Below are 25,979 nucleotides of genomic sequence, written 5' to 3'. Positions count from 1 at the left end.
ATTAGGAAATTTGTTTTGAATGAATCCAAAATAATTTTTTAAAAAGACAGAAACAAAGGCATATAACGGAGGATGAATATAAAAACATTATGATCCAGCAAGAATACTGTCATGAATACAAAATTCAGAGTTGAAGCTGGTGGAGAAAGATAAGGATAACAAAAACTTCATTCTCAATAGCTATAGTAATAGCTTTATTGTTTCAGAATGAACTAAGGTTCATTTGATGTAGGTGCCCCTCACCCTTCTTCCATGTGCTATGTGATACTGGGCAAGTCAGTCAATCCTCCTTGCCTCAATTTCCTCATGTATAAAATGAGCTGGAGAAGGAAATGGCAAACCACTCCAGTGTCTTTACCAAGAAAACCCCAAATGGGGGTCACAGAAAGTCAGTCGTGCCTGATTCACAGTGGTCTTCTTTTCAGATACCCCAATTAGCAAGTGGTACCCTTTTCTTCTTCCTTTCTACACTAGTATATTTCTTCTTTTTCCTCCCCTTTTAATCCTCAGAATGAGCAATCTGCCCCCTTAAACTTCTGTTTTCCTTATTTCACTCCATCGGTAGCCTTTGAAGATACTAAGATTTTTAAGGGGCATCTGTTTCTTCTCCCCCGTTAAATGGTAGTGCTGTATCATTATACTGTTCCTTCTAATTACGTAAATACACTTATCTTTTAGGTTTCTCTGGTTTCTTATGTTTGTATTTCAAAGTTCCTCCTCAGCTCTGGTTTTTTCATCAGAAATGCTTGAAAGTTGTCTCTTCCATTAAAGGGTCATCCTCCCTCCCCCGCTGAATGATACTCAGCTTTGCAGGGTAAATTATTCTTGGTTGCCAGCCTATTTCTTTTGCCTTTTGGAATATTGTAATTCAGACTCTCCTTGTTTCTAGTGTAAGTTCTCAGATCTTATATGAGCTTTACTGTGTGGCTCCCTGGGAGCTTGACTTTTTTCTAGACACTTACAATCCTTTTTTTTTCCCCTTTGACATGGGAGCTTTGGATATTCTTGGGATTTTTATTTTAGGGCTTTCTTTCAGAAAAGGATGGCTTCTTTCTGTCTTTGCTTTCTGGTTCTAATAAATATGGACAATTTCAATGTATAATTTCTTAAAATATAGTTTCCAAGTTGTTTTTTTTAATCATAGTTTTCAAGGATATCAGTGATTCTTAGATTATTTCAGTAGACTGTGAATTCCTTGAGAGCAGGTACCAGGTTTTTTGTTTGTTTGTTTTTTACCATTTCTATCCCCAGGAGCTTAATAGACTCTTTGATGACTAACCATCCCTCTGTGTGGTGAGGGAAAAATGGTCTGGGGACAGGATTTTCCTCCTCCAAAAAGGAAAAACAAATGGAAGGAAGACCCGAAAGAATCAGAGACAAGCGGGGCAATTTTGAAAGTTACATATTGAATTTTTATATATTGGCCAATGAGAGCCTGGTCCTTTTGAGCATGCATAGTAGGCTCTGTCTGATGCTGTTTCTTACATAGACTTCAGAGTCTTATAGCACTCCTTGCCCCACTTGCCACCAGGAAAGAGGGCTTTCTTTGGCCTTTCTGAATAAACACTCAGTTCCAGCTCAACAGTCAGCCACAAGGCCTTTTCTTCACCACATGCTAAGCAGACAGGAAAACAGTAATACAATATCTTCATGTGTTCTGAAGTCCACACATGGGATTGCATAAAACCGAGTTCGCTGTATATGATTAAAAGGGTTGGGCTTTCATTGGCCAGTCCCCCTTACTTTTATTTAAAAAGAAAATGAGCTCTGTATAATACAGTTTTTCAGTTTCATGTATAAACCTCTTCTGTACTACAGCATATATTGAAATGGTCATTTTATTTATTGTTTAGGTTCAAAAATTGTTTTTAATGGAAAAAAAAGGTAGCCCTTCCATGGTCATATTCCTGTCATGAATCTCATTCCACCAAGTTTCAGTAATATCTATGAAGTTAAATTTTCCTCCTTGTTTTGGTATTTCTGTTTCATCTTGCTTGTTATCCATACTCTGTGTATATCTGTAGAAATAGGATGCCTTGGTGTTTTATATTATTTTTTCCTGCCTCCTTTTTGTATTTGTCACCTCTGAATTTCTAAGGATCTTTAGGGTTGTTTTTTGTTTGTTTGTTTTGTTTTGTAGTAAATCTATAGTATCCACTAAACTTGATGATCTTTTCACATAATGGATGCAAGAAAGAAGGTAGATATCACTGTAAATTCCAGGTGGAGAAACAGCTGCCATGGTCCCTATCAGCAAGGGGACACCAACTTCCACCACTGTGTTCCTCTTTGACCCTGACTGGGTCTCACACCTGACAGCACCTGTACATTTATGTCATTAATTGCCTCTCCCCCCCCCCCCCCATACACATACTCCAATATATCCTATAATCAGCTGTGAAAATTATTTTCCTAAAGTGGTGATCTGACCATCTTACCCTCCTACTCAGTAAAAACTAGTGGCTCCCTATTGCCTCCAAGACCAAATATAAAATCCTCTGTTAGACATTTACAGTTCTTCATACCCTGACCCCTTCCTACCTTTCCAGGATTCTTACACTTTCCTCCCCTCCTCGCGATACTGTTTTACCTGCAGTTAAACATGGTGCTTCGTCTTCTGTCTCCCTGCTTTGTTACTGTCTTTCATCATTCCTCTTCACCTCTTAGTTTTCCTGACTTCATTGCAGATCTCACATAAAGTGAGATCTGGTACATAAAGCCTCTGCCAATCCCCTCAGCCACTGAGGTCTTCCATTCTGAGATTATCTCCCATCTATTTTGCATATATCTCATAGTTACCTACACTCTGTCTTCCCCATTTTATGTATGGTGAAAGCTTGATCATTTACCTTTCATTAATATGAGCCCTATGAGGGAAGAGGTCTTTTTGCCTTTCTTTATATCTTCAGAATTTAGCACAGTACTTGGTACATAGCAAGGACTTAATAAATGCTTATTAACTGATGGACCAAGGGGCCAACTTTCCCCTCTTTTAGAAGAACCTATTATCTGCCCATTAACTCCAAGTGTTTAGTGTTTCTTCTGCCCCTTCTCTGTGTAATGTTCTCCTACCTTCCATTCCTGATGTGGATTCAGATTACTCCCTGCCTCTTCAACCCTAAATCTCTTTGGTTTTAAAACAAACCAAAAAACACCATTATTGCCTCCAATAAATTAGACCATGGAGAGGTGGGCTTTGAAGTGTGTTGATTCCCCTTTTCTAGAAAGAAGACAACTTATAGTGGGAGTGGACAGTAGATAACCATTCCTTGACTTTGACTGAAAGGTATTCAGTTGCTCACTGTGAAATTCCCTTGGTTCTCCATTTTTTTGTGGAAGCAAGAGCTCCATTTCTGTGTAGTTCTAATAGTTCTTCTGACCAATATGGAGAATTCTCCATCTTGTTAGCATTCTTTCTTCCCACCAATGTGGAAATAGAATGGGATTATCTGTTGTCTATTCTCCGTACCCCATACCTGAAATACACTCTACTGTTGAAATCCTCTACCTCCTAGGCCAAGCTTAGGTGGAGCATCCTTCACAAAGCCTTCTCCAACACCTTCCCTTCACCCAGAAGAAAGTCATCTCTGCCAACTCAGAATTACTTAGAGCATTTTTTTCCTGGATATTCTCTTGTCCTTGTTACATTTTTTCAAGTATCATATTTATTTGTGTCATGTGCTTTTACTCAAACTTCCTGCAACCTCCCAATCTTCACTTTAGATGGTAAGCTTTTTGAGGGCAGAGACTATTAAAAAAAATTTTTGAATCTCCATATGCCTTAAGTGCTTAAAAACATTTTTGTAAAATAAATTTTAACATCACTTTCATTTCCAAATATATACCTTTCTCCTCTCCTCCAGAAGACCACCTTTCATAAGAATAAAAAAGAGGCCCCACAAAGCAGTTTAGCAAAATTAACCAAACACATAAATTGGGTCATTCATTGTTCAGTGTTCCACTCCCAGAGCCCCCCAAATTCTACTAGAAGGAAGGGAAGGGAGTTTCTTGTGTAGGACCAACCTTGGTCACTCTCTCTGGACTTTGCCAAAATCTTTCAACCCACTTGTCTCTCTACCCCAACAGCCCCATTCTCCCACTGGTAAGTTCTAGAAGGGCCTAGAGCAGCGCTGCTTCTCTTTCTCTGGATCTTGCCACTGTCCCCTCTATGAGCATATCACCCTGGTTTTTCATCCCTCTTTTACGTGTTCTTTCTCCTGTTAGGGTATAAACTCCTTATGGATATAGACCATCCATTTGCTTGCTTTTGTATCACCAGGGCCAGTCAGCTAATAAGGATTTCTTTTTTAATAGTATTTTATTTTTTCAGTTACATATAAAAACAATTTTCAACTTTCATTTTTATAAGATTTTGAATTCCAAACTTTTCTCCCTCTCCTCCTCCCTTAGACAGCAAGCAATCTGTTAATAAGCATTTATTAAACACCTACTATGTGCTATGGGCACTGTGCTCATTGCTGGAGGCAGAGAGAGGCAAAAACAGCCCCTTCAGGGAGCTCACAGTCTTAAAGGAGGAGACAACAAGCAACAAGAGCTTAGTACAGTGCCTGGCACATAGTAGGTCCTTAATAAGTGCTTACTGACTTGACTATAATTATACAATATTCAGTTTCCTTGTTTTTATTCTTCCCACACATATTAAGACCCTTAATAAATGGTTGTTTTATTTCACCGAATTGCCATGCCTGGAATTGGTGTGTTCTACATTTCTTTGTAGCAGAGACTCCAGACTCTGACTCCAGGATTGAAAACTCATCTAAGAAAAATAAATGTAAGGGCAGCTAGGATAGATCACTGACCCTGAAGTCTGGAGGACCTGAGTTCAGATCTGGCCTCAGACACTTGACACTTACTTAGCTATGTGACCTTGGGCAAGTCACTTAACCCTGATTGCTCAGAAAAAAAACAAAACAAAACAAAAAAAAGAAAAATAAATGTGGCCCTAATTAGCCATTCTGAATTACCCCTAGGAATTAAAGGGAAGAATTTTTCACATCCCAGCTAACAAAAGCTGGGCGATGACCTGTCAGGTATATGGTAGGAACGATTCTTATCCTGGTCTGTGTTGGACCAGGTGACCTCCAAGAACCCTTCTAGCTCTGTGATTCTGTGATTCTAGAATGGCCAGATCATACATTTAGAGCCAAAAGTGTCTCAGAGGCCTGCAGATCCAACCCCCTCATTTTATATGCGATGCTTAGTGGTAGTAGATACTGCCGTTTTGGTAAGGTAAGATAATATGTCCTAAATAGAGATCATTATGATGTCACCTTAAAGGAAATTCAACTGAGGAGAAAAAGAGAGGCTCATGTAATATTCCTTTAAGTTGAGTACACCATCTTTTAAGCTGGACGCATCTATTCCCCTTGTCTGATATCTTTCAGTTGTGGAGTTATTTTCCTCTGACTAGTTAGGGACAACCTTGGTTTGGGTCTTATTTTAGGTGCTGGCTGCTTTCCTAATAATAAGATCTAGTGTTTTTTAGAGCACTTTAAGGTTTTTGCAAGGTACTTTGCCTATGCTATCTCATTTGATCCCCACAACAACCCCATGAGGTAGGTGCTATTATTATTCCCATTTTACAGATGAGGCAATTGAGGCCAACAGAGGTTAAGTAACCTGTCCAGGATTACCCAGTTAGGAAGTATCTGGAATGGGATTTGAACTCAGGACTTCTGACTCCAAGTTCATTATTCTATCCATTATGCCACCCAACTGCAGTCCTAAAAGCTTAGTCACTATCCAGTAGCAAAGTCTCACATTTATGCACAAACAAGCTCCTTGAAGGTTTTGGCTTTGTATACCCAGTCCGCTGCCTTGCACGTAGTAGGTACCATGAGATAAATGATTGTAGAATTGGATTGGATGAAGGAATTTAGCTCATCACTTGAGAGAGTGCAATAAGAAGAGAGGTAGAAGACAAGAGGAAAGACTTGCTGTGTGTAGAGTCAATTATTCACTTTAATAATTCAGTGTTTTTTGCACTAATGGGCTGGAAAGTAAATACCACTTCACATAAATGCTGTATTTCATTATTTATAATCTCTAGAAATTGAGGTTTAATTAACTCTAACGCCTGAGACTTTTAAGCTATTAAGAAAATGTTACATCTCAGGCAGCCAGAAAAACAAGCAGCACCAATTTTTCAGATACTCTGGAATTTTTAGATTAATTTTTTTTCAAAGTTGGGAGGGACCTTAACCCTTGTTTTACAAATGAGGAGATTGAGTACCAGTGAAGGGGTAGGGCGTGCCTGAGATCATGTATCGATTTAGGAGCAGAACCCAAGTTTCCTGACTCCCTCTAAAGCACTCCTGTCATTACATCATGCTGAATATGAGAGTTTCTGTCCCAAATATAATTTTTTGGGGGGTTCTTGGGAGCAGAGGGTCTGAGTCAGAGTAGATGTAATTTGCTGTTTTCTTCTGGATCTATCTAAAAGCATGTCTTTTCTTGTCTCCAAAGCCAACTCCATACATAGCTTTGTAAGTGTCTTCTTTTAATCTGTTAGCTTCCTGAAGGACTTCTCCCTGGTACTTACAATGGTATTCTTCAAGTGGTCCCCAGACCATGTGAATCATTATTCTAGACAACTTTGTAAGAATTATATGTTACAGAAAAGGTGCTGACCTGCGGTGATAGAGGACATTTCTTCACCTGGGAAATCATGTCTATCCCAATTTTAAAAATGCTTATATATGTGCATGTCATCTTCTCCAATAGAAAGAGCTTAATGGTCTTTCATTTATTTCTCTTTGTCTTCAGTGCCTGGCACATAGCATACATTTAATAAAAGCTTGACTGATTGATTTTTGTGGTAAATTAAATGAACTTGTTTCAGAATTGCTCCTTTTTGAAATCCCAGAATTATAGAATTTGGAGTAGGGTGGAACCTTTCTCTTAGAATCAATGGACAGTTTTCCACTGAATCCCTTCTATCTGACATAATTGAAAGGTTACTGAGTGAGGAGTCAGGACATCTGGGTCCTAATCCTGACTCTGCCACTAACAATCTGCATGGAAGAATCCTTTAATCTCTGTGTCTCAGTTTCTTTACATCAGTTTTGTTTTGTTAACATGTAAAGGGTGATAAGGTCTGGGGATGAGTACTGGTTATTTAAAAGGAGAATGGGACAGGCTTGAAACACTTGCTGGGGAATCGTGCAGCAGACAAAGGAATGCATTACCCAGCAAAATCCAAGGCCCTGAACTCCATTTTTTTCCTCCAGATGTGTTCCAGATGTCTTCTGACTTTGTTCCCATGTGAACCAGTAGAATTCAGTAAGATCCATAGGGTTTTGTGCTATTACATCTTGGATACATAAGAAACACACTTCTCAGTATTTCTTTTTTAGAAATGGTTGTTCTTTTTGAATAGAAGGTTGCCATAGGATCATGAATTTGGAGCTGAAAGGGCCTGTGAAAGCTAAATCCAACACCAATATTTGTGTAGACAAGAAAACAGAGGCCCAGTGAGGTTAAGTGATCCTAACTGGGGTCACATAGCTGGTGTCTGAGGCAAGATGTGGTCTAGCACTCCATCTATGATACCACTTTAGACTGAGTTTTAGTCTACTAGTATATACCCTAACATCTTTAATTGCTTCCATTTGGCAAAGTTCAGTTTCAGAGGGATAATTAAATCTGTAGGTACAGTGGTATAAATGGCCAGTTTTGGTTACCCACATCTTTGAGTAGCCAGAATTAGCATGGCAAAAGCTTTTTAAAGGCCTTTATGGAGATCTGCAGTTATAATAAGAAATCAGAGTGCTGAGGCTGAGCTGAGCAGAGCCTACACTGGCAGGGTGCCCTGAGCTGGGCTGAGCTGCCCCAGGAAAATGTGGGGCAGAATTCTGGGGCAGCTGCTGCCAGCTGTGAAAATATCCAGCCTTTCAGGAGCAAAAGGAAGACGCTTCTGCCTTTTGAAAGGAAGACTTTTGGTTATTGGTTTCCTGCATTTCTTTACCTTGGCAGGAAGGAAGCCCTGAACCTGGGGTTGGGGACCATAGAAGCAGCTGCAGAGCAGTTATAAATTCCTTCCAAACCCCTGGAGTTGGTGACAGGGTGGATCAAGGTCTGAGGAAAGAGGAGGAGGAGGAGGGAAGAGGAAAAGAAGGAAAAACAAGGAGCCAGTTCTCTCTGCCCTACACCATGCTGACTAGCACATAGTAGGTATTTTGTGAATGCTTGTTGAATTGAATTGTAATGTGACTTCTTAAAAGTTTGTGCTTCACATGGTGCACACAGTGGATGCTGCAGTTAGGAGTGGGTATTAATCCTAGAGTAAAAAAGCCAAAAGTATGAAATTTAAATTCACAATTTCATTTAGAATCCCCGTTTATGCTCTGTTGTGTGTACAGAAATGTGTTATATAAAAACAAATTGCATACCAATGATGTTTGGCACAAGGTCACGGAGCTTCATGACTTGCCTTTTATATTCTCTCTTTAGGTGAATGTGCATTTATTACATTATAGATTTCTAGGCAGTCACTCTGGGTAGAATTGGTTCAGCAACTGAACTCCACCTACCAACAGTGGGTTAATAAATATGGTGATACTCATAATAAGCATATTGAAAACGGCATATGAAGGTACAAGTGGTTCACTAGTGATGCCTCTGGTCAGTGTTTTCACAGTAAGAGTCCCCTATCCTTTGGATGAGAATCATTGTAAAAAAATGTCTTTGCTTTCATATTTCTTGGTCCTAAATTCAACCCGTGCTTGAGATGATTAATGAATAACTCAAACAGTGGAGCTCTGGCAGGAAGGGAGGAGGCTGATGGCCTTCTTGCCCTGGGCCTGCCCCTGCCCTATCCCTATAGCTGGAGGGGGTCTCACAGTGGAAATGGAAAGAAAGGATAAATGGGAAACTTTTATGGGAGGGAACTGTCTAAGAATTGGAGTACGTCAGTCCTGTTTGAAAACGACACACTGTCTCTTTGCAAAGAGTGTTTGCAAGCCTTAGGGGGATAAATTAGGTTATAAAGTGTTGTTGTTTTGACTCTTTGTGACTCCATTTAGGGTTTTTTTTAGCACAGATATTGGAGTGGTTGGCCATTTCCTTCTCCAGCTGAGACAAACACGATTGAGTGACTTGCCCAAGGTCTCATGGCTGGTGAGTGTCTGAGGCCAGATTTGAAGTTAGGAAGATGAGTCTTTCTGACTTTGGGTCTGGCACGCTATACACTGTACCACCTAACTACCCTATAAAGTCTTGAAGACCTTGCTTTTCTGATATATCCACAGGGTACTGGAACTTTTTAACTTCCAGTAACAATGTGCCACAATGAGGGGCCTGGATCAGAGGAACAGATGGGGCCCTTCTGGGAGTGCCCTTGCTGAGAAGAGGAGGATAGAAAGGTTTGCTGGAATTCTGGTAGAATGGATGAGGACCCCATGAAAAAAAAAGACAAGAGCAAATCTGAATGAGTGGTGTTTGCTGTCCAAGTGTCTGGAGTGAGCTATATGATCCCAAGGCTGTGAAAATGATGGTCTTGCTGTATCATAATAGAGGTATATATTGGAAGGGTGAATTCTATGTCTTGTAGATGCTAGATAATATTTTGTAGAATTGAATCGCTCAGTTTTGGAGGGTGCTGTGGTAAAAACAATGTAGTTGAACAATGGGCTAATCATCCTTGGAACTGAAAAGGACCTCAGAAGTCATCCAATCTAACCAAGACCCTGAGGTATAAAGCAACTTACCCAGGGACATATATCCAGTAAGTAAGTATATGAGGCAGGATTTGAACCAGTGTCTTCCCAACTCCCAAGTCCTCTGCTCTATCCACTATACCCTGCTGCCCAGGAATAAGGAGGTCTCTGGTTCAAATGCTAGTTCTGCTACTTGCAGAGTATGTGGCCTTGGGTAAATCATCAGAACCTCAGTTTCCCCATTTGAAAAATATGGAAAGTGGATTAGATGTTCTCTAAAATCCCACATGGCTGCAAAAATTTCCAATTCTAGCTGATCACATCTTGTGGCATATAACAGGAGGACTGGGAAACATGGATGTGAGAATTGTCTTCAAGCTGTAGTGATTGCTTATACATGGAGGCAAAGGGGGGGGAAGAGAAAAGAAGAGACAAAAGGGGGGATACTAGAAACAACCTCTGAGTCTCATCTAATAGAGGAAAAAAATAATTAAATGGTCAAAACAATGAAGTATATCTCTTCCCAAAGACTATAGATCTGAGGGGGTAAAGGGCTCCAGCTTTTACAGCCAGATTCTCTGCCATCATTAAATAGCACTGGCCAGTAAGTGATAGCCAGCTAAGTTTGCCTTTAATAGAGGATTGGGAAAGGTGCCCACTTGAGTGACCTAAAGCTTTATCATCCATTGAGCTTGCACAAGACCAATTCATTACCTGAAGCCTGAGATGACTAGCGTAACATGAGAGGTAGACAGAGGGGTGCTGCTGTGTCTCCAGGGCTTTTATTCCTTCTGGCCGCTGTGGATTTATAAAAAGTGTTTGTCACCGGACACCAAGATAGACGGCAATCCCTGGCTCAGTGCTTTCTGTCGTGCTTGGCTGAAAGGGTAGGGAACAGCTGAAGAGACCAATTGACTCCTAATTCTGACCCAAGAGAAATAAGTGGCATCGCTTCCCCAAGCACATGCAGAGCTATGGAAACCCCAGGTTAATTGCAGAGGAGCTTGCAGCAGCTGGCATGTAGAAGATGGGCAGGGCAAGATAGAATAGTGGAAAGAACTTGCTAAGGTCCCCGTAGACAAAGAAGAAATGGATTCAGTGCCATCTGCTGATGGACTTTCTAGCTCTGTGAACAACACTAAGTCACTTGGACTCGCTGACAACAGCCTCAGTTTCCGTATCTGTAAAATGGGAATAACAGCTATAAAGGTTGTGAGGACTAGATGAGAACATGTCTATGAAGTGCTCTGTGTGTCTTAAAGGGCTATATAAACATCAGCCATATTTATTAACTGATTATTGTTATGACAGGCAAAAAGACCAAGAAGACATAATAGAGGTGGGTGAGGGAGAGAGATCCAGGAAGAGACAGATGTTAGGGTTTGGGGAAAAGTGGTAAGTTGTCCTCATTGCTATGCAATATTAATTTTTAGGTGCACCGTTAGAAAAATGTGGTCTCAAAAGGAAATGGGATGAAGGTTATTCTAGGATATATTGACTTAGTGTTTAGAGTTTCTGAGCAGGGTTTTACTTGTACCAGTTACAGTCTGAGATAATCAAATTGCAAAGCTTGCCAAATGACCCCACCCAGATCTTCAACTTTTGTGATTGTGAAGGAAGCCAAGAGCAAGCCCTCTATTAGCTGAATAAGTGGAATGCCGATTTGCCTGTGCACTTTTGGAAAGCAGGTGGGAAGGAGGCATCCAATTCTCAAATTAATTTCAGTTGTCTCAAAGTGCCTCTTACTGCCCTCCTCCACTCTCTTGAAAACTCTCCTCAGCATTCAGCGTGTTTGAGAATTGGCTTCTTCTCCTTGTTTGGAACAGATCTTTTATAGGGAGGAAATGTCTGTTCGGCAACTGAATTAGGATTCTGGCTTCAACAATGGTGTTCCCAGTCCAGTGGCTGACTCAGTACTTGATACATTGGTGATGCAGATCACCTACCCTCACTCTGCCTCTGTTTCTCCTCTGTGCTGAACTTAATACATAAACATCAGCTCACTGAGCCTGCAGTGAGGCATGACTAGTATTAAATTTGTGTTCATCGAGGCTCTTGCTGGGCATAGAAATCTAGACATTTTGTCCTCACTTCCTCCCTTTCTCTCTGACTTGCACATTCTCCTTTTATGCTGTGGTCATGCATTCCACTCTTAAAATGAAAACATCCCAGTGGGGGGTGGGAAATATTGTGTTGCTCATATTACGTGGGAAAAGTTGTGGATGGTCCTGCACTGACTTCTTATAGGGCTGATGCCCAAATCGGATTTCCATGGCCCGTGCAAATAGAAAGCCTCTTCATCCTTCAGGAAGATGGGGTCAGTTTGGAAAATCAGCAGTATTATTTCAAAATAGTCTGGATGAAATTCATACCTATAGTTGGGGAGACCTTCCCTTAGCAGGGATAGAAGCAGTTAAAATGCCCTTAACAATCCAAGTGATTTATCTGCTGCTACTGGTACGTATATATGTTTGTATACACACAGAGGCATATGTACACCCATATATGCATACTATATATACATACATGTATACACGCAATATATAATATTGTTTAGTTGTTCAGTTATGTCTAACTGTTCATGACCCTGTGACTACATTGTCCATGTAGTTTTTGTGGCAAAGATATTGCCACAAGTAGTTGTCTATTTCCTTCTCCAGTGGGTTAAGGCAAACAGAGGTTAAATGACTTACCCAGGGTCACACAGCTAGTGCATGTCTGAGGTCAGATTTGAACTCAGATCTTTCTGACTCTAGGGTCAGTGCTCTAGCCATAGAGCTGCCTAGTTGCCTCAAATATATCATATATGCACATATGCATATTTATAAATATAAATATATATTATATATGTATATATACATGTTTGCATATAGATTATATATTAAATTCCATCATATATATGAAACTCTATCTCTTGCATCTGTTCCCTTGTCCAGAATATTCTCCCTCCTCAACCTTCCACCCCCTTAGAATCTCTTAATTTCATTGAAATCACAACCCAAGTATCTTTCTTTGTGAGATCTTTCTTGTTTCCCCTTCAAATCACAGGGCTCAATCCTTCTTGAAATAACGTATTTTTTCATGTACCTATTTATGTACATGTTTTATGACCCCAATAAATATCAGCGACTTGAGGGGCAGCAAGGGTTTTGAGAACTGTTTTTGTATCCCCAGAACCTAGCACAGTACCTGGTATGTAGGATTTGTTTAATATGTGCATGTTGAATTGAGTGGAATAAATATGGATCTAAATAAACAGAATTGTCAAAATGTTTATCACGTCACAAAATATAACAGATTTTGTCTGTTGATGGGTTTTTTAATTGGAGATAACTTAGCACTTAAATGCTTGTTGACTGACTGATCCCAGAAGTTTTGGGATGTTTTCATGCATTTTACCCGATCATGTTTTTATTTTCTCCTTCCAGAAAGCACGAGGAGCCAAAACGCTCCCCAGCCCTGCCAGCGGAACAATGGATGCACCTGGCTGTTGTGGCATGTGGGGACCGTCTGGAAGAGACACTCATTATGCTCAAGTCAGCCATCCTCTTCAGCTATCGGAAGATTCGATTTCACATCTTTGCTGAGGATTCACTGAAGCTTGAGTTTGATAAGAAGGTGAATTTACAGGAAACTGTAGTAGGCCCAGGCTAAATAAGGCCTGAACTTGGGCAGAATTGTCTTTGAGAGTTGTCTGTTTCCTGAGGATGAGGAGAGTCTTCTCTCTGTCTTAGTTCCGTGCATCAACCATGGAGAGCATTGCTTTATCCTGTGATCAATTCTGTTTATAGATACTTTATTTTCTCCCTTTTCATTTCTTCTTAATTTGACAAGTCCTGAGGTTTTTCACTTGGGGAAGAACAAAGAACCTTTCTTAATTTCTACCTATCTTCTCTATCCCCTGTCCTCCATCGTGCCTCTAGGCAAGTTATAGTAATGAGAAATACCTAAGAGGAGTAGGTTGGGTAGAAGGTTAATGATAAGAAAGCTAGGAAATATTACATTTTCTGAGCAAAAAAAAAAAAAATGGGTTTAATGGCTTCATCAAGAGCAGCCTGAGGAATATTTTGAATAAATTGGGATCATAAATTGGCTTGAAAATGCCAGAGGAAGAGGAATCAACAGGGAAGGGGAGAAGGGAAAGGGGTGACCTACAGTCAATATCTTTCAGTTAATTTAAGCATCAACAGTATTGTTGTTGTGGGGTTTTTTTAGTTTTGTTGGCCCTTTTTGTTTTTACACCAGTTATTTCCCCTTAATTTCCCCCTAACCCTAATTGAGCCCTTCTTCATAACAAAAAAACCCCAAAACATTTGAATAGAGCCCACGACACTGTCAGTCTACAGGCATTTGGTGTGTTCTGTGTACCAAGCACTGTGTACTAAGCCACTATGGTGGCGATACAAAGAAAGGCAAAACCTATATTAATCCTAATTACACTGGAGTTAGTCCTAAGGGGAAGACTCTAACCTTGCGGATGGACCAGCAGGGTATAGAAAAGGCTTCTTATAGAAACTGGGGTTTGAGCTGAGTTTTGAAGAAGCCAGGCAAACCAGAGGCAGAGACAAGGAGAGAGAGCATTCCTTATTCCATATTGGTAGTTTCCTACTTCTCTACTGAGAGGCGGGAGGGATGTTTTCATGATCAGTACTGTGGAGGGACTGATATTGGTCATTTCAGTTAATAAGAACTTGACTAACTTTTATATTGTTTTCACTAATAGTATTATAACTATGTCTTTTAGGGGCAGGTAGGTGATGCAGTGGATAGGTAGAGTGCCCCACCTGGAGTCAGAAAGACTTTTTTTAAATATGGCCTCAGACACTTACTAGCTATGTGACGCTGGGCAAGTCACTTAACCCTGTTTTCTTTAGTTTCCTCATCTGTAAAATGAGCTGGAGAAGGAAATGGCAAACACTCCAGTATCTTTGCCAAGAAAACTCCAAAATGGGATCATCAAGTCAAACATGACTGAGCAACAGCAAAAACTGTGTGTTTTATCTGGTTTTGCTTCATTCCTCATCAGTTTGGACAAATTTTTCCATAGTTCTTTAATACTTTCCTATTACTATGGAGGGTACCACCATCCTCCTAGTCAGCCAGGCTTATGACTGAAGGGTAATCCTGGATTCCTCACTCTCCCACTCAGTGGCCAAGCCCTGTCATTTCTACCCTTGTCCCATCTCTCCTTTAGAAGCCACTTTCTTTCCTCTGACAGGACCATCACTCTGGTGCAGACCCTTTTCACTTCACACCTGGGCTATTGAAATCACCTGTGATTGGTCTACATGTCTCAAATTGCTTCCTACTCTGGGCCATCTTCCACTCAGATGTCAAATCGATCAGGTCTGACCATGTTACGTCCAGTGACCCTACTTCCAGATCAAATGTAAAAAACTCTGACTTTTAAAGTCCTTCACAACTTGGCCCCTTCTTGTTTTCCCAGTACCTTACCCTATTCTCCATACTCTTTGATCCATTGACATATAATACTCCTTGTCTTGGCTCTAGACTTGGATCTTACTAGATGTCAATCCCCATCCTAGCTTCCTTCTAGCTTCCCTGAAGTCTCAGCTAAAGTCCCACCTTCTGAAAGAATCCTTTTGCATTCTTCCTTAATCTTAATGCCTTCCCTCTGAGGTTATTTCCAATTTATCAGTCAGTTAGCAAGCATTGATTAAACACCTGCTGTGTGTAAGTCTTGGGAATACAAAAAGAGTCAAAAGATGGTCCCTGCCCTCAAAGAGTCAGAGTCTAATGTGGGAGACAATATAAAAACAATTATTTATGAGGAAACTATACGAGGGATAGAAGGGAGATCATCAAAGGAGGAAAGGCCGTAGCATCAAAGGGGATCTTTGTAGAAGATGAGATTTTAGCAAGGAAGCCCCAGGACGCAGAGATGAAGGGGAAGATTTCAGACATGGAGGATGTATCTGGTTTGTTTATAGCTTTGGCATTGTCTCTCCCATCATACTGTGCTCCCCTAGGGAGCAGGGACTGTTTTTGCCTTTCCTTGTTGCCCCAGCATTTAGAACAGAACCTGGCACATGGTAGGCACATTGTAAAGGCTTCTTGGCATCTTCATAGTCATCATTTCTTAGAGTATAATAATATGCCATTGCCTTTGTATCTCAATTTATTCAGCTCTTCCCCAATCTACTGGCACCCACTTTGTTAGCGGGGGGGTTTGCTACCCCCCACAAAAGTCATCATCTGTGTTTTACTCTGTTGAGTTTAAGGGGGAAGGTACTGGGGCAGGGGAGAGTAAAAGATCAAGACACATGTTATGTGCTGTCAGTGATGCTTTCGTCTTCATTCTGCTCCCCAGAAGCCTAAAGGGTGTGGAGGGAACAGGACAAGGTTTCGTAGGCTGGCACTGCTGGCACCATTTACCTTTGGCATCATGCTTTGAATTCCCCTTGCTCAGACTTTCTGACAACCTTCTGCTCTGTCAGAGCTTCTGTGTTCTAGGTCTTGTTCCATTATTACCTTGCTAACTCAAGTAACAAAGGAATTTAGAAAAAGGCCTTACTGCCTAATAAGGGTTTTTATCATAGAATATTGTGTGCTGTATCACAGGATAATGAATGAATTAGTGAAAAAACATTAAATAAGGGTTTACTATGGGCCAAGCACTGGGCAAAGCACTAAGGATACAAATAGAAAAAAAGGGGGGAGCATTCCTTCCCTGAAGGAGCCCATACGCCATTTGGGGGAGACCACACATAGCAAAGAATTCAACTGTAGGTGGATAGAAAGGTTCAGAAATCCTAAGGATGCAGCGTCAAGGTGGGTGGCAAAGCCTGTGAGTTTTTAGGGGATACAGAAATCTAGCGAATAATGATGATGAGAATGATAACAGTAACAGTAACTGACATTTACATAATTGGCTACCTTTGTACACATAGTATCTCCCTGAACCCCCCCCAACAACCTTTTCAAGTAAGTGCTATTGTTTCCATTTTACAGTTGAGGAAACTGAGGCCCAGAGAGGTTCTGTGATTTGCCCAGAGTCACACAGCTATCTTAAGTAGGATTTGAATCCAGGATTTTTTTTTTCCAAGTCCAACATTCTAGATACTAATATAGGATTGTGGATCTAGAGCTTGGAGTCTCAGAGACCATCTGTTCCAACACCCTCATTTTATAGACCCAAATCGGGTAAGTGATTTATTTAGGATAATATGGATCCAGCTTCTCTGACCCCAGAGCTCTTCCAAATAATGTTTGCAGTTTTTAACTGGAGGAGCAAATAATGGGGGGATTTCAGGCACTGTCTTTGAGCAGGTTATGGGAAATGTATAAGTGTGTGCCGCTCTTTTGATGATTACATCTAGTAGGATTAACTGTGTATAAATCTCCCCCAACAGATACCTGCTGGTGATGGTGGTGGCAAACCTCCAGCCAGATATTAATATCAGGGGTCGAGCGTACCATCTTATGGCTTACCTGTTAAACTTCCTTCCTCCTGCACTTAACAGCATCGCAGGTCATGTCACTCTTTTGTCGGTTCTAATCTCCCCTCTCTTGCTTCCCTGTCTTTCAGTTGCGACAGTGGCCTTCCTCATACACAAAGAAGTTTGAACACAGCATCTACCCGATCACATTTTCTGTTGGAAATGCTCAAGAGTGGAAGAAGCTATTCAAGCCTTGCGCTGCTCAGAGGCTCTTTCTTCCGGTAGGGACACCTGGTTTTCATTAAAGACAGTTTGGCAATGGAGTACTTTTGGAAGTGGGACTAAGTTGGTCCAAGCGTATTTGGAGATCATTGTCTTAGCACTAAAAATGCTGTCGTTTTGGGTTTTCTTGTAAAAAATACATTGGGGAAAAGAATATACAAGATTCTCATTAGAATAAATGGACCTTATCCTTTCAGGTTGGCCTGTCCATGATTAGGATGCTTTCTGCTTCTATTCTGCAATATTCTTCACAATCCAAATGGGAGGCAGTTAATTTGTTTTTTTTATTTAAAAAAATTTGTTTTGATTAAAGGGAGCTAGGTGAGAGCAAGTCAGTCTTTTAACAGTGTTATTAAACACCTGCTTTGCCAGGCATTAGGGATACAGAGACATTGGTGAAAGAACTCTTGCCCTTGGAGACTTCACATTCCAGCGGGAAAGACAACATGTACATACAGCAATTAATCAGTCAGAAAACATGGCTTATTATGCTGGGTGCTATACTAAATGCTAGGGATATATAATACACATACCTACAGACACACACACACACACACACACACACACACACACACACACACACTGCAAAAACCCACCTAGCTCTGGAAGAGCTTACATTTTAATGGAAAATGAGTAGTTGGTCTCATACAAGAGGCAGTGTTTGGATGACACCTAGAGAAACTTTCAAAGGAAGTAATTATCCTTGGCCATAACTGAGTTCCCTTAACCCAATTAACTCAATACATATTAAATACCTTCCATCTGCAAGGCACTGTGCTGATATTCCCCTCCCCCTAACCCCTTTCTCCTCCACTCTGCTCCACCCCATCAATATTGATATTTATTTTGTAGACTTAATCTCAGTCTTAAAGACACTGTGGTGTAGTGGGTAACGAGTTGGCCTCCGAACCAGAAAACCTGGATTCAAATTCTGACTCTGCTGCTTCCTGGCTGTGTGGTCCTGGACAAGTCACTTGATTTCTTAGTTCTCTTGGCAGCTCTCTGCCGATATCACAGAGCAAATGCCCACCTTCCTCAGTAGAGGACATTTCCTTATTTGGGAGTTCCCTGCATACGTGAAATCATAGGTTTGGTTTCCGTCCATAATCTGCAACGTCTCCAAGTGACTATAAGATCCTCGCTTAAAGAAAAGCCCTTATAACTGTAGTACACATGGATGGAGCCATAGGGATGGACCAAATACATATTTATATACATGTGTATATGGTGTGTATATATATATATGTGTGTGTGTGTGTGTGTGTGTGTGTGTGTGTAGGTATATGTATATATAGGCATACACATACAAAATATGCCAAATACCAAATATATGGAAAACCCTTAAATATAAGAGCAATATCTTCTTTGCTGTGTGTATACATACATATGTATATATGTGTATATATACACAATGAGTACATGTATGTATACACACACCAAAGAAGAATGTCATTTTTTGTTCTCTCAAATCAATGGAAGCTGCATGTGATCATACCCTGATCTAGAATAGTGATTTCTTTCCCACCACTGAAACAACAAAACCCATTGCTGTTGGTTTCCATTCATTCTCTGCTGACTGAATGTTCCCTTTTGAATGACAAATGGATGCTGCCATTACTTATCTTCTGTTGATAATAGAAACCAGCTCTTACTTCAAACAATAAAGGTCGATTATAGTTGGCAGTGCATTTACCTTTCTTTCAGTAGTATATCATGGCATCAGCTTCTAAACTTGACATTTCAGAGGCATAGTAGAGATGTATTGAGCCTTGAGGTAATTTAAAATCAAGTCTAGGTGGAATTTTCCCTTGTAATCCATCTCCTTAAAAACCAAGTCAGTTATGCTGCTGAGGTATACAGCACAGAAAATGGGAATCTTAAAATATAAGCATCCACATGGAGTTGATTGGGAAAGAACCACATTGAACTATTCTTAATCACCAGGTAAGGAATCACACCAGACTAGTGCCTAAAACAGAACCAGAACAGAGCTTTGGTGTGCAGCATTCAGAATCATAGGATTTAGGGGTTGGAAGGGACCTTATTGGCCATCTAGTCCACTCCATACACAAAAGGCATCGTCAGTGTAGCAGATCTGACAGGAGGTCACCCAGTCTTTGCTTGAAGGCCTCAAAAGAGAGGAGTCCACCACCTCTTCATATAGCCCATTGAACTCTTGGACAGCTTTAACTGTTAAGTTTTTCTTTATGTCCTGCCTAAATCTGTCTCTTTGCAACTTACCAGCCCTCTGGGGCCACCAAGAATAAGTCTAAACCTTCCTTCCAAGGACAGCCTCTCAAATACGTAAAGAGGGCTATTATATCGCCCTTAAGTCTTCTTTCTTTAGGCTAAACTTGCACAGTTCTTTCAAACAGTTCTCATATGACTTAGACTCCCAGCCCCTCACTGTCCTGGTGGCCCTCCTCTGGTCAGGCAGGCAGCAAGCATTGATGAAGCATGGACTGCATGCCAGATACTGTGCTTCTTCCAGCTTGTCAGTAATTTTCTTAAACCTCTTTTTATGCTCCGTGAATAGATTATTATCATTGCCATAAAATGACAACAGAAAATTTCACAATATAGGATTATTTCATTCTTAGGTATAATCATCTTTCATTCTAGTTCCACTAATTTGACCTTCATGACATCTAGGGATAGAGCTGAAGTTTCCTTTTGAATTTATAAGCTCCTCACCAGTCTTTGGATCCAAGGAAACCAAAAGGTCTCATGAAATCCAAGGCTAGTATATGCCAAAGTAAAATAAGAATTACAGAATTTTCCCTCAGCTAAATCATGACTTGGGATTTGGGAACTAGTCAGACAAATTAATGTTATACATTTCTCTTAAATCTTCTCCTCTTTTAACTGGCTCATATGGACTGATCCCAAGATATTCAGACTGTGGTCAAGGTTGGATACCCTTATGGATTTGAATAAATCTACCAGCTGGTCTAAGACTTTGGAAATGGAGCACTAGAATGCAAGCATCATTTGCACCTGATCTTGGCAAAAAGAGTGGGAAAAAATCTGGATCCAGGATTAGGCATTCCTGAAAACCCATCAGCTAGAATTACAACTTTAACTCCAAGTTTGGTACCTGAAATAGTCATCAGACTGCAAACCAAGTAGAACAAGGATGATTTTAACACTCCATAAACATTAGGTGAATTTAGTGCCAACCTAAGTCATAGAGTTAATGAGAAAAACAGTTGGACTTGATATTATTCACTGGCGGCAGATTTCTTCCAACAGTTTTTTTGGGGGGGAGGGGAACGGTAAGAGATTTTTGCATCTTTTAGTAACTTTCAACTTCTAGAAAAACTGATTTTGGCAACAAGTCTATCCTAGTTTGAAAAACACTTAGCTACCTCAATGACATAATATATCCCAGGAGATTTTGCCCAACTGACATTTACCAAGGATACTTATGTTCAGGTCAAACCAATCAAACCATAAGTGACAGATTTTCATTGACAACCTCCTCCAAAAGCTAATTAGAAATTAAATCCTTAGAATCAGATTTTGTACCCTAAAGAGATTTTTTTTAAAAGAAGAAAAGTACCGATATGAACAAAAACATTTATAGCAGCTCTTTGTGGTGGCAAAAAACTGGAAACTAAAGTGCTGCCCATCAATTAAGGAACGGCAGGACAAATGATGGTATATGAGTGTGATGGAATACTATAGGGCTGTACAAAATGATGAAGGAGATTGTTTCAGAGAAACCTGGGAAGACTTGTATGAACTGATATAGGGTGAAGCCAGCAGAACCAGAATAATTTATATAATAGTAACATTTTTGTACAGACAAACAACTTGAAAGTACTTAAGAGCTCCCTTCTGATCAGTGACCAACCACAATTCCAGAGGAGCCATGAGGAAGCATACTAGCTACCTCCTGACAGAGATGGTAGACTCAGGGTGAAGAGCCAGATGTATATTTTTTGGATGTAGCCAGTGGACAAACTTGTTTTGCTTGACTATGCGTATTTGTTATAAGAGTTTTGTTTTGTTTTCTTTTTTTAAAATCCAATGTAGGGGAAGGAAGCAAGAGGGATAGGAAATACATTTTTGTTAAGCCTAAGTTTAAAAAAACCTCACCTGAATTGACTTGGAGGGGCAGGTGTATATATGTGTGTGGGGGGGGGGGGTGACTTTACTGTGTGATAATTTCTTTTAAAACGTAAAAAAGAAAGAGAAAATCAGGACTGGAAACAACGTCCTTTGAAAGGTTGCCCCCTCAGGGTTGTCTGGCAGCTAATCTAGATACATTCTGATGCACTGATTCTGCCATATTCCTCTTTATAACAGGTTATGTGTACATAGGATGGAATCCATCTACTGAAGAAACTGGATTCTGATTTGCATGAATTGTCATGAAAAAAGCTAAAGTCAATATAAAAAAGTTGCATATGTTTCCTGGATGGTATTGTAACACCTGATTAAAGGTGGGGGATAAAGAGAGAGGGAGACAGACCAAAGGAAGAATCAAAACAGGTGGAAGAATGTTTGCTAGCTATTATCTGAACACACAGAAACCAGGTGCCTTCAAATGTAAGAATCTTAAATGTGGTATTGTGTCTTTGGATCATGGTTGGCATCATGGTTAAGACGGTGGAATCAAACATTAAACTTATCAAATTGTCTACTCAGAAATGTAGGAAGACCATTCTGTATAAGCCAGGATGCATTGACCAACCTGTTCCAGTCTGGCAAGGGCAACATGATCAAACATGTCTGCTGTCTGAGCCACGGAGATGTGGAGATAGTCACAGATAGAATCTAACCTTCTTTGTAGACTCCTGGAGAAGACCTGTGTAGAAATTAAAGTTATAAAAGTTGTAAAAGAAAATAGTTAAAGTTATAAAAGAAAAAAGTCGTAAGAGAAAATTATGACTTTCCATGTATGTCACTTGGAAAAATTGTTGTAAACACACATCACCAACGGTAGAATAAAGCAGTGTGGTGTGCATATATATATGTATATGTATGTGTGTGTGTGTATACGTCTCTCTCTCTCTCTGTCTCTCTGTCTCTCTCTTTCTCACACACACACACACACACACACACACACACACACACACACACACACACACACACACACACACACACACCACCAGCACCACCACCACCACTGCTACCACCACCAATCTAAACAGGTTAAGCTCTCTTATATAGCAATTCAAATACTCTACAAATTTGCTCCAGTGGATTCTAGGGGATAGAAATTGATGTTTCCTTGGTTTAGTGGAAACACCAAAGTTCACATCTTGACTTTCCCCACTTGTAAGCTGTGTGACTGGGAGCAAATGACTTAACCTCTATGTCCTCATCAGTAAAATGAAAGAGTTGGATTAAATGTGCTGTAGGGTCCCTTCTACTTCTCAGTCCATTTTACTAGAAGTATTCCCTTGTGCTGCAAAAAGGGCTAGAGTAAATCCCTGCTCAAATTATGAATGTGGAGTTCCACAAGGGGGCACAGTTGAAGCAAAAATAAAAATTAAATACATACATTTCCCAGCTGTTTTACTGACTACACAGCAAAACGTTTTGGAATTACAGAATTAAAATCACAAAGTCAGCTTATGATTTGAAAAAACCCCATACTAATGGAGATTTTTGTTAAAGAATTTCCTACTGTACTTTTTCTATTAAAAAAGCATGGTATGAAGACAATTCTCATGTATTTGGGAGTGTGTCTTCCTATTTCTTTAAAATACTTCCCATATTTTCAAAGGGTTTCTCCCATGTGAATACATTTAATATAGGACAGGAAGTCCTTTGTTCATTTTACAGTTGAAATATAAGGAAAATAATTTAAATTAGACCCCTGGGACAAATATTTTGAATGTTTATTTTGTACATATAGTATGTCTATGAACACTTACACATAGTTCTGTCTATACCCAGAAATCATAGAGTGAAATAGTGATTTCAGTGTCTCTTTCCATGTCTGTGTAGATCACATTCTCGCCTGATTTTCTGTCTTTGAATGTAAGTGTATTTTGTTGTCATTGTTTGAGAGCCGTGATCTCATCAGTGTGAGGGTCTCCCTGTGTGGAAACTCCATCTTCCCATGCAAGACTCATCAACTTTTGGTTTAAAAGTTAACTAGGTCACTGGAAGGTAAAGACCTTGGCCATGGACTCCATGCCAGTATGTCGGAGGTAGAACTTGAATCCAGGTCTTCTTCCTTCTAATATTAGCCATCTGCGTGCTTTCCTGTACTGCCTCTTGTACATTAGATAATAATGGAAATTATTATAACAACTATTGCCATAGTCGCTTTCATCCAGCGTATTAGCTGCCTCTCCTAACCTTGTGTTATTCAATTAATTTCGACAGATTGCTTCTTGACCTTCTGTGTACCAAGCACTTTGCTAGGCTCTGGTGATACATAGACAACAGAAACAATCCTGCCTTTAAGGAGCTTACATGTTATCTTGTATCCGTTTGTCTGAGTACATATTGTATCTGCCTTCCCCCCCAGCAGAATTTAAATTTCTTGAGGGCAAAGACCATAGTGCCTTACACATAGTAGGTAATTAATATATGTTTGTTGAATTAAATTGAAGGTGATTTGAGGAATAAGAAAGTACTAGCAACTGGAAGGATTGGAGAGGGATTCCTAAGCTCCTTAAGATCAGAGATAGTCTTTTGCCTTTACTTTTTGTATCCCTAGCACTTAGCAGAATGCCTGGCACATAATAGGTGCTTAATAAATATTTACTGATTGATTGAAAGAGGAGGTGGCTTTTCAGGTGAGTCTTAAAGGAAAGATAAAATTCCCGGAGACAGAGTTAGCATAGGTGATAGCTTGTAGAAAATTGGAATGCTGCATTAAGGGTACAGTCAGGAGTCCTTCCCTTTTGGCAGGGATACAGAATATCTGAAGGAAAGTAATGTGGGAAAAAGCTAAGAAAGGTAGGTAGGAGTGAGCTAGATTGTGGAGAGTCTTGGTTGCCAGGCTACCGAATTTATCCTTGACCCTAGAGCCTAGGAAGCCAGTGTCGGTTTTTAGACTGGAGAATGACATGGCCAGATCTATGCTGTTGGAAGGTGGTTTTAGTAGCTCTGTTGATGATGGAGTCCCAGAGGGAGAGACTGGAAATGCTAAGGCCACTAAGGAGACTAATTCAGTCATCTTAGTGAGACTGGTTGGAAGGCCATCACAGTCCCTCAGTTCTTTCAGGACCATGAAATGGAATCTTTCTGGGACTGATCACTTGAACTCTGAGGGCAGCCAGGTTCTCTCTAAAGGTCACTTATGGTTGTTCCATCTTTCTTGGTGCAGAATTCATTCTCTTTAACAGAGAAAAGCAAAATAGAAATGGGATTTGAGTACTTCTGCTTTTTCCTTCCCATCCTATATTTAATTCTCCTTTTAAATAAATGCATTCATCACTAACGTCAATTCCTTCTGGACTTTAGCAATCTTAGATTTATTCCTACAGGATGATGCCACCCATTTGCTTTCATCTGTTCTTCACTGTCTCAGCTTCTGTCTTCTAGATGTTATTTTCTTTTTTAAAAAAGGACACTTTTTAGCTATCCACATCCAGAGAAAAGAACTATGGAGTCTGAAGGTAGATCGAAGAATACTGTTTGCTCTTTTTTAATTGTTGTTTTTTCTTTCTCATGGTTTTTCCCTTTTCCTCTGATTCTTCTTTCACAATATGCCTAAAGCAGAAATATGCTTAATATGATTGTACATGTATAGCCTATATCAGATTGCATGCCATCTTGGGAAGGAAGAGAGGAAAAATTTAGAACTCAAAATCTTATAAGAGTGAATGCTGAAAACTATAAATAAATAAATTTTTTTAGGAAATTTGGAAATGGACATATTTTGTTTTGAAAAAACAGATGCTTCTCAGCAAACTCCCAGATACCACCTCCCCCAAGAAGTATGCTACCCAAAACAATGAAGTTACCTGTGGATGACAACATAAAAGAAGGAGATGTGGCTAACTTTGATAATTTGGTACCAACATTGTCCATTGTATTTGACATGAGTTTTTTGTATTGCCCTCATTTGTGCTGTTATTGTCATTGTATGTAGATTTCAATTTGTAAGGGACTTAGAAGGTCATTGAGTTTAATCCTGTTATTTTATAGATGAGGAAACCAAGTGATTTGCTTAGGGTCACACAGCTAGTTAAGTGTCTTGGGTAAGATTTGAACTCAGATCTTCCTGACTTTCAGTTCAACACTCTTCCAGACTACATCATCTAGTTTCTTTCCAAAGTGATCACGGTGGTCATGGAGTGACAGAGGTTCTACAAAGTCCAGATGAAAGAGGAATTCCATAAAGATAGTGAAGTTTCCTGATGTTCACGTTTGCAGATGACATCAGGATGATTGCTTTGAGCCTCTGTTCTTCTTTGGACTTTCCGTTTGTTCTCGTTCAGTCATGTCCAACTCTTCGTGATCTCGTTTTGGGGTTTGCTTGGAAAGATACTGGAGCAGTTTGTCATTTCCTTCTCCAGCTCATTTTATAATGAAGAAACTGAGGCAAACAGGATTAAGTGACTCACTCTCCCAGGTCACACAGCTAGTAAGTGTCGGAAGCCAGATTTGAACTCATGAAGATGAGTCTTCCTGACTTTAGACCTGGCCC

General features: G+C 40.0%; 1 protein-coding gene across 1 annotated transcript in view; it reads left to right on the top strand.

Moving 5' to 3' along the window:
* Positions 1 to 25,979, top strand: part of GXYLT2 (glucoside xylosyltransferase 2) — a 67,652-nt gene that overhangs the window by 9,608 nt on the left and 32,065 nt on the right. The window contains exons 2-3 of the mRNA XM_072598660.1: positions 13,106 to 13,295; positions 17,227 to 17,358. Coding sequence (XP_072454761.1) covers positions 13,106 to 13,295; positions 17,227 to 17,358 — 322 coding nt within the window. The remainder of the gene's footprint in view (positions 1 to 13,105; positions 13,296 to 17,226; positions 17,359 to 25,979) is intronic.

This window comes from Notamacropus eugenii, chromosome 3 (genome assembly GCF_028372415.1).
Source record: "Notamacropus eugenii isolate mMacEug1 chromosome 3, mMacEug1.pri_v2, whole genome shotgun sequence".
Lineage (NCBI taxonomy): Eukaryota > Metazoa > Chordata > Mammalia > Diprotodontia > Macropodidae > Notamacropus > Notamacropus eugenii.
Note: the sequence above shows the minus strand (reverse complement) of the source record. Positions and strands in the feature narration are given on the sequence as shown.